This window comes from Rousettus aegyptiacus, unplaced genomic scaffold, assembly GCF_014176215.1.
Source record: "Rousettus aegyptiacus isolate mRouAeg1 unplaced genomic scaffold, mRouAeg1.p scaffold_m13_p_8, whole genome shotgun sequence".
Lineage (NCBI taxonomy): Eukaryota > Metazoa > Chordata > Mammalia > Chiroptera > Pteropodidae > Rousettus > Rousettus aegyptiacus.
This window is the reverse complement of record NW_023416311.1, coordinates 49905358-49917280: the sequence shown is the minus strand read 5'-3', so window position 1 is coordinate 49917280 and position 11923 is coordinate 49905358. Positions and strand designations below refer to the sequence as shown.

At 33.7% G+C, this 11923-nt stretch overlaps 1 protein-coding gene across 19 annotated transcripts in view; it reads left to right on the top strand.

Moving 5' to 3' along the window:
• Positions 1 to 53: 53 nt before the first annotated feature.
• Positions 54 to 11923, top strand: part of PPIP5K2 (diphosphoinositol pentakisphosphate kinase 2) — a 58721-nt gene continuing 46851 nt past the window's right edge. For 18 of the 19 annotated variants that reach the window (XM_036225401.1, XM_036225397.1, XM_016141441.2 and 15 more), the window contains exons 1-4: positions 54 to 184; positions 5734 to 6120; positions 8354 to 8549; positions 10891 to 10981. In XM_036225401.1, coding sequence (XP_036081294.1) covers positions 6007 to 6120; positions 8354 to 8549; positions 10891 to 10981 — 401 coding nt within the window. In that variant the 5' untranslated portion in view covers positions 54 to 184; positions 5734 to 6006. The remainder of the gene's footprint in view (positions 185 to 5733; positions 6121 to 8353; positions 8550 to 10890; positions 10982 to 11923) is intronic. The other variant, XM_036225400.1, reaches the window with a different exon arrangement.

Below are 11923 nucleotides of genomic sequence, written 5' to 3'. Positions count from 1 at the left end.
TAGTAGTTCCTTGCAGTACCTCTATGTGGCTCTTCTGCTGCTTTTGAACAGAGAAGACCGGCGTCCACGCTAATTGCTGGAGTCGCCTAATGCCTCAACTCTGCCCCCGGATTAAAGGGAAATCAAGACCTTGAATGGGCTCCACTGTCTCCAGCTGCTGGCCTGACAAGAGCAGCCGTGGCAGGTGAGGGCCCAGAGATCGAAGGAGAACCAAGATGCTGCGGCAGCTGGTCACCCAAGGTTTGCGGCCGCTACTGAGCGGTTGCTTTGTCTCCTGAGCTCCGCAGAGCTTCAGGCACGCGCTCCTCTGAGGGGAAGGTGCCAAAGCGAAAGGCAGCGTGGACTTGGAGGAGTGGCAGTAGAGCACCCGAGGGTCGTTTAGTGTCTTAGTTACTCTTTCTCTTCCACCTCTTCTGTCTCCTCCTCCATTGCTTCTCTTTTTCATTTCTTGGGTTTGAGATATCAGAGATTGAAGCTCAGATAAGAGGACAGTGCCGAGCTCCTAGCCGGTACTCCAGGCTTCGGTCTCGCTCCATCAAAGTAGGTAGCCTTGAGTTTGGGGACTGCTGTGGCTAGAGATGGCTGTTTTTATTTTCAGTCTTTAGTCTTTATCTCTCTGCTCCTCGCCACCTCCACCCGCACTGCAAAAGAACAAAAAGGCTCCATGCGTTGCAGTTTTCCAGAGTAAGGACAGTTCCTGCCGGTCACTGCGGTATCTAATCAGTTGGAAAGTGTGATATCCTCTTGGGCTTCAATGGAGAAGGGGCGGGTGATGACCAGTGAATTTTATTTACTAGGTTCTCGACGACTTCCTGGGAGTTTGCGACCTTTGGAGTCCTGTGGGTAACGCTTGCCTCGCTTTAGCATGCTAGAAGATTTAGCTGTGAAAGAAGGAAGCATGGCTGACTTTAGCGCCTACCATCCTTGCTCTACACTGGGATAGGCTTTTTGTTTACTATTGAAAATTCTTCAATGAAACAGTTTTTGTTTCAGTGAAACAATAACGATAGCTACTATTAACTGAGTTCTGTGTGCCAAGTGGTTCACATCTTTTCTCATATAGTCTCAACAATTCCATGAGGAATATTATATTACTATTCCATTTTACAGAACTAGGAACTAAGGTTTAGAGAAGTCTCGATACTCGCCCTAAACTTTTGCTGCTATTAAACACTTGAACCAGTATTAGAAAGACTCCAGAGCCTGTATTAATTATTACACTGCTTTTGTCCTACCATTGTTCTTCATCGCTTCCAACGTTTTCACTAAGGTTTGCAGAGGCTGAAAATACTTGCTATGCCTACTTATGTGTCAAACGAAAGACAGACATGATCTCTGTCTTCACTGAGTTTCAATATTGTGATACAGAATCAAGTAGTTAGAAAACAAAATGCTGTATTTACTGTAGTATAGGCTTGTTTAAAGCAAGTGATTAAACTGATGCGCAGAAGATTCATACTTGTACAATCAAAGATTACTGTTTAAGTTTTAAACTAACATTTGCATGTTAGTTGTGAAGGTATTAAACTGAATAATTAATAGAACATTTATTGATTACCCGAATAAGTGCTATGCACCAATTAAGTAATGGGAATGTAAATGAAGTCCTCGTTCTCCAAAAGCTCCATTCAGCTACATATAAATAGTATTATGGAACAATTAATTTTCTTAAGTGAAAATGATGTTGTGGTTATGTAGAAGGATGTCCTTATTTTTAGACATGCATACTAGATTATTTAGAGATGAAGTGTGTTGATGTCTACAACTTACTTTCAAATGGTACAGTAAATATACATATATGTGTGTAAAGAAATAGAAGGTAAATATGACAAAATGTTAGCAATCGTTGAGTCTAGTGCTGGTTGCATGGCTGTTTATAGCGAACTGTTCTTTCAACTTTTCTCAATATTTAAAATTTTTCACAATAAAAATTAGGGAGGAAAAACCCGAACTCCAATGGAAATATAATTTTTTGAAATTTTTATTAAATTTATTGGGGCGACATTGAATAATAAAATTACATAGGTTTCAAGTGTACAATTCTGTAATACATCATATGAATATTCATTGTGTGTTCACTACCCAAAGTCGAATCTCCCTATGCCACCATATTTGTGACCTCCTTTACCTTTGCTTACCTCCTCCCCATCCTCCACCCCCTTTCTCTCCAGTAACCACCATACTATTGTCTGTCAATGAGTTTGTGTTTGTTTATTTTTTTGTTCATTTGTTGCTTTCAGTTTTGTATCCCACACATGAATGAAATCATATGGTTCTTGACTTTTTCCTTCTGATTTATTTCACTTAGCATGATATTCTTAAGATCTTTCTGTGTTGTTGTGAATGGCAGTATTTTTTCTTATGGCTGAGTATTATTCCATTGTGTGTGTGTGTGTGTGTGTGTGTGTGTGTGTGTGTGTGTGTGTGTATCACATCTTTATCCAGTCATCTATAGAGGAACATTTCAGTTGTTCCCATGTCTTGGCCACCATGAATAATGCTGCAGTGAACATAAGAGTACAAATATCTTTAAAGATAAAGGTTTTCAAATTTTAGGAGTAGATAAATAACCAGAAGAGGAATTGCCAGATCATATGGTAATTCTATTCTTAATTTTTTGAGGAACCTCCATACTGTTTTTCATAGCAGCTGTACCAGTTTACATTCCTATAGCAGTGTATGAGGGTTCCTTTTTCCCCACAACCTCTCCAACACTTGTTATATACTTGTTTTGTTGACATTATAGCCATTCTAATAGGTGCGAGTTTTGATTTGCATTTCCCTAATAGCTAGTGAAGTTGAGAATCTTATCTGTTGGCATCTTATCTGTTGCTATTTGTATGTCTTCTTGGGAGAAGTGTCTGTTCAAGTCCTCTTCCCATTTTTAAATTGGATTTTTTTGTTGTTGTTGAGTTGTATGCATTCTTTGTTTAGTTTGCATATTAACCCATTATCAGAAGTTTAGAAAATAGGTAATTGTAAAAAATAGACCCTAAATGTTGTGGATCATATAGGAGGGGAGAGGATGCTGTTATATATTTAAGGTCTGGCAGAGGCATGATAGATGTCAGAAAAGCATTTATTGAGGACTTTCCAGTTGTTTATTGAAGGAGAAATGAGAACTTTTAAGGAGAGTAGTGAATTCCAGGCAGAAGGAAAAGCAGGTTCAGCAAAAGTATCGCATGGACATTTGAAGAAGGAAATCGGTGTGAAGATTATTTGGAACTTGGCATGTTACTTGTATAAATAATCTTTGTGATGATGCCAGGCTACCTTTGCTAGCCTGCAGAAGCCTATTTAATAACCTATTAGATAGCTGTAGTAATAGTGCGCTGGAACAAGTCACCATTTATAGCAATGTTTCCATTGGAAAATGCTTTTAAGATTTCAGGAAAACTGGTTATGTGTCTCTGTTCAAGTTGAGCAGCAGGAGCTGGGGCTCTCATTTTCTCTGATTTCGGGAGCCAAGATTTACTAGTTTATGCTTAGGCTTCTGAGGGAACTTGTAGAAAAGGCTGAGCTACACTGATAAAGGTTTTTTTAAGTGCAGGTAAGAGGGAGATGGGTGGAGTTCTGAATACTACATGGGAGTGATAGATAGTCTAAGGTGTCATTTTAAGGATTAGGTAACTTTTTAAAAAATAATTTTATTTATTTATTTTAATTAGTTTCACGTATACAGTACCTTGGTTAGACATCTGTATAGTTCATAAGACGATCCCTCCAGTTATTCCCTTCCTCCCCTGGCGCTCCTCTACCTAGCCAACATATTAATGCGAACTGCATTCCCTATACTGCGCTCCCCATCCCGTGACCATCTGTCAACTACTAATTTGTACTTCTTTAACCCTTCACCCCATTTTCCCAGTTCCCCAACCCCCCCCTCCCCTGTCACCAAATTGTACACTATATTTGTGAGTCTGTTTTTGATTAGTGTGTTCTTTTTGTTCCTTAGATTCCACATATAAGTGAAATCACATGGTATTTATCTTTTCTGTCTGACTTATTTAACTCAGCATAATAACCTCTAGGTTCCCTCCATGTCATTGCAAATGATAGGGTTTCATTTTTTTAATGGCTGAGCAATATTCCGTTGTATATATGAACCATAATTTCTTTATTCAATCACCTGTCAGAATGGCTGTCATCAATAAATCAAAAAATAAGTGTTGGCAAAAATGCAGAGAAAAGGGAACCCTTATACATTGTTGACGGGATTGCAGATTGGTACAGCTGCTATGAAAAACAGTATGGAGGTTTCTCAAAAAATTAAAAATGAATATCTCTTTTGACTCAACAATTGCACTTCTGGATTTTTATCCAAAGAAAACCAAAACAATTCATAAAGATCTATACACCCCAATATTCATGGCAGCACAATTTACAATAGCAAAGGTAGGGAAGCACCCTAAATGCCCATCAACAGATGATAGGTAGCTTTGTTTTGACTGTGACCAGTAAGATGTTAAGATGACGGTTGGTTCCAGGTGGTAGTTAGTGTTCATGCTAGTCTCAAGCAGTGTGGTAAGACTGAAAAAAATGTAATGAGGTATCCAGCAGCAGCAATGTCAAAGAGGAGTTTCTTTGGCCTTATTACCTGTGAGGTAAGTAGATACATTCCAAATTGAATTGTATGTGTTTGTTCTGTGCCAGTTAGGTTTAGGTTAGAAACCTCTGTCTTAATTATGACAACAGCTAACAAGATATATAAACAGCTAATGTTTGCTTAGTGCTTACCATATGCTAATTGCTATGGTGTCTGCGTTGTCATTTAATCTTGAAAACAGTCTGAGATTTATCATCCCATTTTACTGGAATTAGATCTTTGTGGAATAGGACTTGCCAGAGTTATGCTTTGCAATTCTATCTAGCATATCATTCAACTCTTCTTAAGAATATTTGACCACGTAATTTCTTATATTACCAGTAATCAAGTAAAACATTTAATCTGTAATTTCATCTTGGTAATTAGTTTTGATACGACCAAGGAACAAGAACATGTAAACAGCCTTGAGGTTCTATTACTATTATATGATAGTTCTTAAAGCTGATGGGCCTGGGCATCTGTTCATGTGGAAGAGTTTGCATGTCGTCACACAGAAAAGCATGCAGGATTTAGTGTACATATACACTTTTTTCCCTGCGGAGAGGATCCATTGAGTTTATTAGATTTGTCAAAGAGTTTTTGGCTTCTAAAATTTAACAGCTGCTGTTATAATGAAATCTTGTTTTCTCTCTAATCTTGTTTTATTGATTTATATGAGACCAGAATGCAGAATGGTTATGTTCTCTAAAAAACCTGTTTGCAACTTTTACAAATTGAAGCCTTTTAAAAATTGATCTAATGTAATTTCAGATTTATGTATAGTTGTCAATGGTTTTTAAACCCACATTACTTTTTATCCTTTTCCATCCTATTCAGATATTACTGAACTATGTATAGAGGGAGTTACCTTTTAATGTAATTCTGTTATATTTGAATAATTTTCTCCTAATTTGTTAGATTCTTTTGGACTTGAGGACTTTAGTGTGTAGTGTTTTTGTTCTTTTATTTTCTTATTACTAAGATGTTTGTTATTGAAGATCAGAGTCTTATTTAATTTTATGGAGGAAAACATCTTTGAAGTTATATATCAGGTTATTGGTACTGATTTTAAAAACATCATTTAAAATTATTTTTACATGAATGTTTTCGTAGTACAGCCTCTAAAATTAATTTTTCATTGCATTTAGGTAAAAAGATTGCTGTATCACCTCACTGAAGCAATAGCCTCACTATCTTTGTCTTTTAAACTGCATCAGCAATGAAACAATGATATCTAAGAACAGAAGAACATTTGCCAAATAACTGTCATCACAATTCAAGTGACTGTATAACCAGAAACAAACTGCAACAGACCTATGTGTCAGCTAGTATAAAGAGAATGCTTTCTTCTGATGCCATTTATTTAGAAGCAGTTTTTGTATAGCACATTTAAATTATAATCTATATTAAATGAAATAAAAATGAGTGAAGTTCCCAGATTTTTTGTTGGGCCTGAAGATGCAGAAATCAATCCTGGGAATTATAGACATTTCTTCCACCACGCAGATGAAGACGATGAGGAAGAGGATGAATCTGTAAGTTATGTGTTTATTTTTTTGGTGAGAGAAGACCAATACAGGATAGGCTTTTTGCTAATTACTGTTAAGGTGAATTAATACTATTATTCCGTACCTCACCTCACCCCAGAAAAAATAATGACTTTCAAGCTTCTCTTACAAGCCAAAACTTATCTGAAATCTTATATGGAAATCCAGTAAGTAAAACATAAAAGCAGAGCTTCTCTGGCTGACTTAGACTAGAAAGTACTATTGACTCAACCTCTACTACCCCTACCCTTTTTCTTTAGAGTTCTTCTGAACACCGCTGATAGTTCAGGTTCAGTCTTCTTACAAATAAGGACTTTTTTCTCTTACCTATAACTAGAATGGTACTTGTGTCTCATCCCTTCTACCTTTTATGTTTTAGCAGTATCAAATATTTATTTCCCACATGTTCCGTGTTATAGTACACCTCTTTGCTCTTGTATGTACTCCTTTATGAAGTTCCCTTATTTTAGGGTGCCTGGGAAATTGTTTTTTATTCTTTAAAACCCTGCTCGAATTTCATGTTGTTCACTTTCCTTGCTCTTTGCCCCATAAGAAACTGGAACACTTCTTCCTCAGTACTGTTTCTGTACTTCGACATAAGTATTTCTATTCCATGTATCATAATGTACTGTATTATTACTATGTTCCCCATTAGACTCAAAGTACTTAGAGGACAAGTGGTATCTATATATCTAACTCTTCAGTGCTTAGTATTCATGACATGTAGTTGTCAGGAGCCTGATATGGTTCATTTGACCTATAGATTTATAAAATGATTTGTTCCAGATCATTCTTTTGTTTTTAAGATTTCAAAAATGTGGATTTTATTTAGACATTAAATCTAACAAAATAACTTAGCTCTGTTTAAAAAACTTTTGTCATGCTTTTATTTTCATATCAAGGTTTTACCTAATAGGAAAATTCTATAATTTTATCTTCATATAGGTTTATTTGTAGATTTCAAACCTGAATGTTTCCAGTTCATTTTAGCCAGTGAGCAAATATTTAATAAATAGATCGATAATAAGTAAACAAAACAACATATTGGCCTTTAACTATAAAGCAGTATGAAGTGCTAGATGGAGTATTTTTGTTATCTGAGGAAATCTGCTTTAGGAGCATTGTAATGAGCTATGTGGAGGCTTTTGATTAGGAAAGAATTGAATAAGGGAAGATAAAAGTGGATGATCAGCGAGGGACGGATAGCAGATCCCAGGGCAGTTAGGATTTATAATCAAATCCAATACCAGTTTGAATTTTATATAAGTTAAAGAAAGCAATGAAAGAACTATAATTCTAGGCTAAAGAATAATAACAATTTAATTCGGATGTTATCCATTTTTATTTTGAGATATAAGGAAAAGTCTAGTAAAACTTGCTAGCTCTAATATAATTTGAACCCAAATTATAATGTCATATGAAATATATAAAACAAGGCAGAGTGAGAACAGTGAAATGAAAAACTGATTACAGCTTTATATATTTGATAAAACTCTTAAGTACTTGAATTTAAAGACCTCAGAATGAATCTTGAGTAATTTTATAAACCTATGAGCTACTTTTAAGTTATTATTTCCATATCCTGCTTTTAAATTTCAGAAGAAATCATAGCCTTTGAACTATAGCAAGAGTGCAGAGATGAACAACACCATTAAATAGGAATATCGGAGTATGAAGATTAGATGTCAAAGAGCATTGACACCTTTGTTAACAGTGTTGGTTTTCTCCAAAATTTCTTTCCAAGTTGTCATAGGTGACCAATATTCAAGTTCAATCTACAAAATTAGTTTAACACTGTATCACTTTGTAGTCATAACATGGTCTTATTTTAGGCAAGAGAATTCTTTATCTCACTCCCATTTGCCTTTTTACTTGAATTAGATAGATTTTGACTTTAATGTGCCCCTTTCTGGTATGAGGAAGGTAGATAAATGCTAGAGACAGTTAAAGGAGTATTTGTGTAAGTTTAAAATCTGAATGAAAATAGTGACAATGTTCTGAAGGTTTTTGTTTTAAAAGTTTTACCAGACCTTGTAGATAAATTATTATGTCGTTAAGTATATATTATAACCATGTAATTTTGAAAAATGCCTTTTTTGGTTAATGTGTCACTTTTATCGATTCATTACATGGCTCATCTATTTCTGAAAGATTTAAGATAGCTGTACTTTAGAGTTCTTAAGTCAACCTGATTTTTTTTTGGTTTTGTTTTCTGTTTTAGCCACCGGAACGGCAGATTGTGGTTGGAATATGTTCCATGGCAAAGAAATCCAAATCCAAACCAATGAAGGAAATTCTTGAACGGATCTCCTTATTTAAATATATCACAGTAGTAGTATTTGAAGAGGATGTTATTTTGAATGAACCAGTGGAAAACTGGCCTTTATGTGACTGTCTTATTTCTTTTCATTCTAAAGGTATTAAAGAATGAGGAAGGAAACGCCTTTATCCTCTCTAATTATAAAACCATTAATTGTAGAATATTAGATAAAATAGAAAAATAAAATTAAACTCACCCACTTTCACAGATAGGCGATGTTAACATTTTACTGTGTTTCTTTCCAGTCTTTTTTTCTGTGTGTATTTTTTAGAAACATTTATTATGATGGTGTATAGGTAATTTTATATTTAAATTTTTTACTAATCATATCAAAAGGTTTTTTCTTCATACCATTCTTCAAAAACCTGATTTTTAATGGTGTTATATCATGTGGATATACTATAACATATTTAACCAATATCCAACAATTAGATGGTTTCTAGTTTTCACTATTAAAAATAAGGTTTTAATGACCTCCTTAAATATATATTGAATTTTTGAATATTTTAATCCCTTATGCTTTTGCGATATAGGAAATGATCTGTAATTCCTCTTATACATATTCATACTTTATTTTTTAGGAACTTAATATTTAAATTTTAGATTTCACTTCCTGTTTTTTATAAATCAAACCGAAGTATCAATTAAGCTAAACTATTGCTTCATAGTACAGTAGTATGTCATAGTAAAGTTCACTAATCAAAATTATTGTTAAGTGTATCTCAAAATTTATAACCTAAGACTCTGAATTAAGTGAATTCCTCACTAAGAATTATACATTTAAGATACACACGCAGTTTTAAATGTGTTCCTTGTTCTTGTTACTAAAATATGTAGTTCCCAGCTATGTTAAAGTCTTACTTCAGTCAGGTGTTCAAAAAGCATCTCCTTCAAGAAGAAGCGGATGGACCATGATTGAGACCTTTTGTACTCCCATAGTTTATATTGATTTTCATGATTTCATAGAGAAGCCAAGGCCCTGGTCTTCTTTACAGACTGGACTGAAGTTCATTGTTTCAGAGGATTTTAAAATTTGCTTATCTTCGAGGATAAGTTGTTCTTTCCTTCTATCACATGGTTCTTTCCACAAAACCTGTTTGGCTATAAAAACTAGGTACTGTCAAGGTCATATCCTATATACTGTCTTTTGGTAAGGAAAACGTTTCTCTTCAACAACAACAAAAGCAGGAAACTGACTTTTGCTGAATTCTGTTAGGCTTCAAATCGTAGACATTTAGACATCTTTACAAGTGAAGAATTTAAAAGTCTTTATAATACGTGAAATTTGTAATTTGTGGCCAAGTGATTTTTGCTTGGTATAGAGTACCTTTATTTAAATTTTAAAAACTAAGAGGGATTTTGGAGTAAATCTTCTTTGTAGCTTTTTGCTTTAAGTTCAGTATTCTTTAATACTTCCTCTATGAAGTATTCTGCTAATGCTGCAAAATACGATATCTTCACAGATATACTGTTGTATACTACAGTGAATGCTAAAGTTATGCGTGCTTGCTGATTTTTACTCTTTTCCTTAGATAAAGGATGCATTAAAATATTATCACTTAAAGAATAAAACTAGTTAACATTATGCCAGGTTGCACTGTTTTATATCCACTCTTATTTAATTCCTCAAAAAACCGTACTAGGTAAGACTAGCATAATACCCATTCACAGCCGGGATCAGAGGCTTAGATTGTTAAATAAATTTTTCCAAGATCACATAAGCTAGTAAAAGATAGATTTGAATTTTGGGTTGAGCTCTTAACCTTTATGGTAAACTGCCTCTCTTAATAATGTGTATCGATGGATAAAATTGTAAACTTTTACTATCAATAGAGAGTTAAGTATAATTAAAATTATTTCGATATTTTTAGACTTCTTTATCTGCAACTTGATTTTTCATTGTAATTAGTAATTTTAGAAAAGCTGAGAAATTTTAGGGAGTTATCCAATATTTTGACTGCAAGCATGATTCTGCTCATGTATTTTATATTTAGAGCATATGTGTTATATGTGAATTTTTGGTTTTGCTATTTTTAAAAATGAATACTATTTTAAGTTGTATATATTTTTTAAAAATCAGGTGATCATGATATACTTAATTTATATATAGATTTGTTTTGTATATGAGGTCGTCTTACCTTTTATCAGGTGATTTTTGAATAATTAGACAGTGACTAACGTCAGTGCCCTAAATTTGCCTATATAACAACTGGCTTGCTGTGCCTTATCAATCAAATTCAACAGGAAAAAATAAGATATATTTAATAGTACATACTAAATCATTTTATGTATTTATTATTCCATGCCTTATATAGAACCTAGCTGTTATATGCATAATGAAATCTTTTATAGGAAGTGGTGTAAATTCAAGTTGATTAAGTTATAGATGTCAACTTATCTTAAGATATACAGAATATGTTAATAATATGTGTTCTTAGGATTTCCACTGGACAAAGCAGTTGCCTATGCAAAACTCAGGAATCCATTTGTAATCAATGACTTGAATATGCAGTATCTGATACAAGATAGGTGAGTGGTAAAGTTGGCAGAATTAAGGGAAAGAAATTAACATTTATTTAGTATCTACTATATCTGATACATTAGTATCTGACGTGTATCAGGTAAACACATTACACACATTAATTTGTGGTATCCTCGAAATAAATACCTAGAAATAGGTATTTGTACCCAGCTTACAGATGAAGAATCGTGAGACTCAGGAATATCAATTAATATGCCCAAAGCCACAAGTAGTGGAACAAGGACTTACACCAAGTTTGTTTAATTTCCAAAGCCTATTAAACCATTGAAAATTAAGAACACTTATTCTATCATGTGGCTCATCAATTAGGGCTTTATTCATAACTAGATTTTTTTTAATGGTAAAGTGTAACCATTTTGAAAAATATTTCACTATATAAGTATTCATTTAACAGACCATGGATTTAAAAGCATGGATTTCTAAGAGAAGTTTTAAAATATTAATGTATTTATGTATTTCATTTAATTGATGTTTCACTCTAATGGCTACCCTTATAATTTGTGATAGCATTACAATATGAGATTATATATATGAAAATGGTTTATAAAGTATAAGGCCCTATAGTTCTTTTTGTTTTTCTATTTTTGTTTTTTCCTATTCTTTCAGAGAATAACATTAATATCTAAAATTTTAAAACATCTTTCCTGGATTTACATATTAATGCATGTTTATATATTGTAACCGTAAATATATATATATATATATAAATGCATAGTCTTTTTTTTTTTTTTTTTTAACACAGCACCTGGTATTCCCAGGTGGTCCTCCCATCCAAGTAGTAACCAGGCCTGACCCTGCTTAGCTTCTGAGATCAGACAAGATTGGGCACAAAATGCATAGTTATTTTAAGAAGTTTGGAAAATAAAAGCATAAAGAAAGGCATTTAATCCTGTCTTTATATCTACCATATTTGTTCATATAGAAAGCAA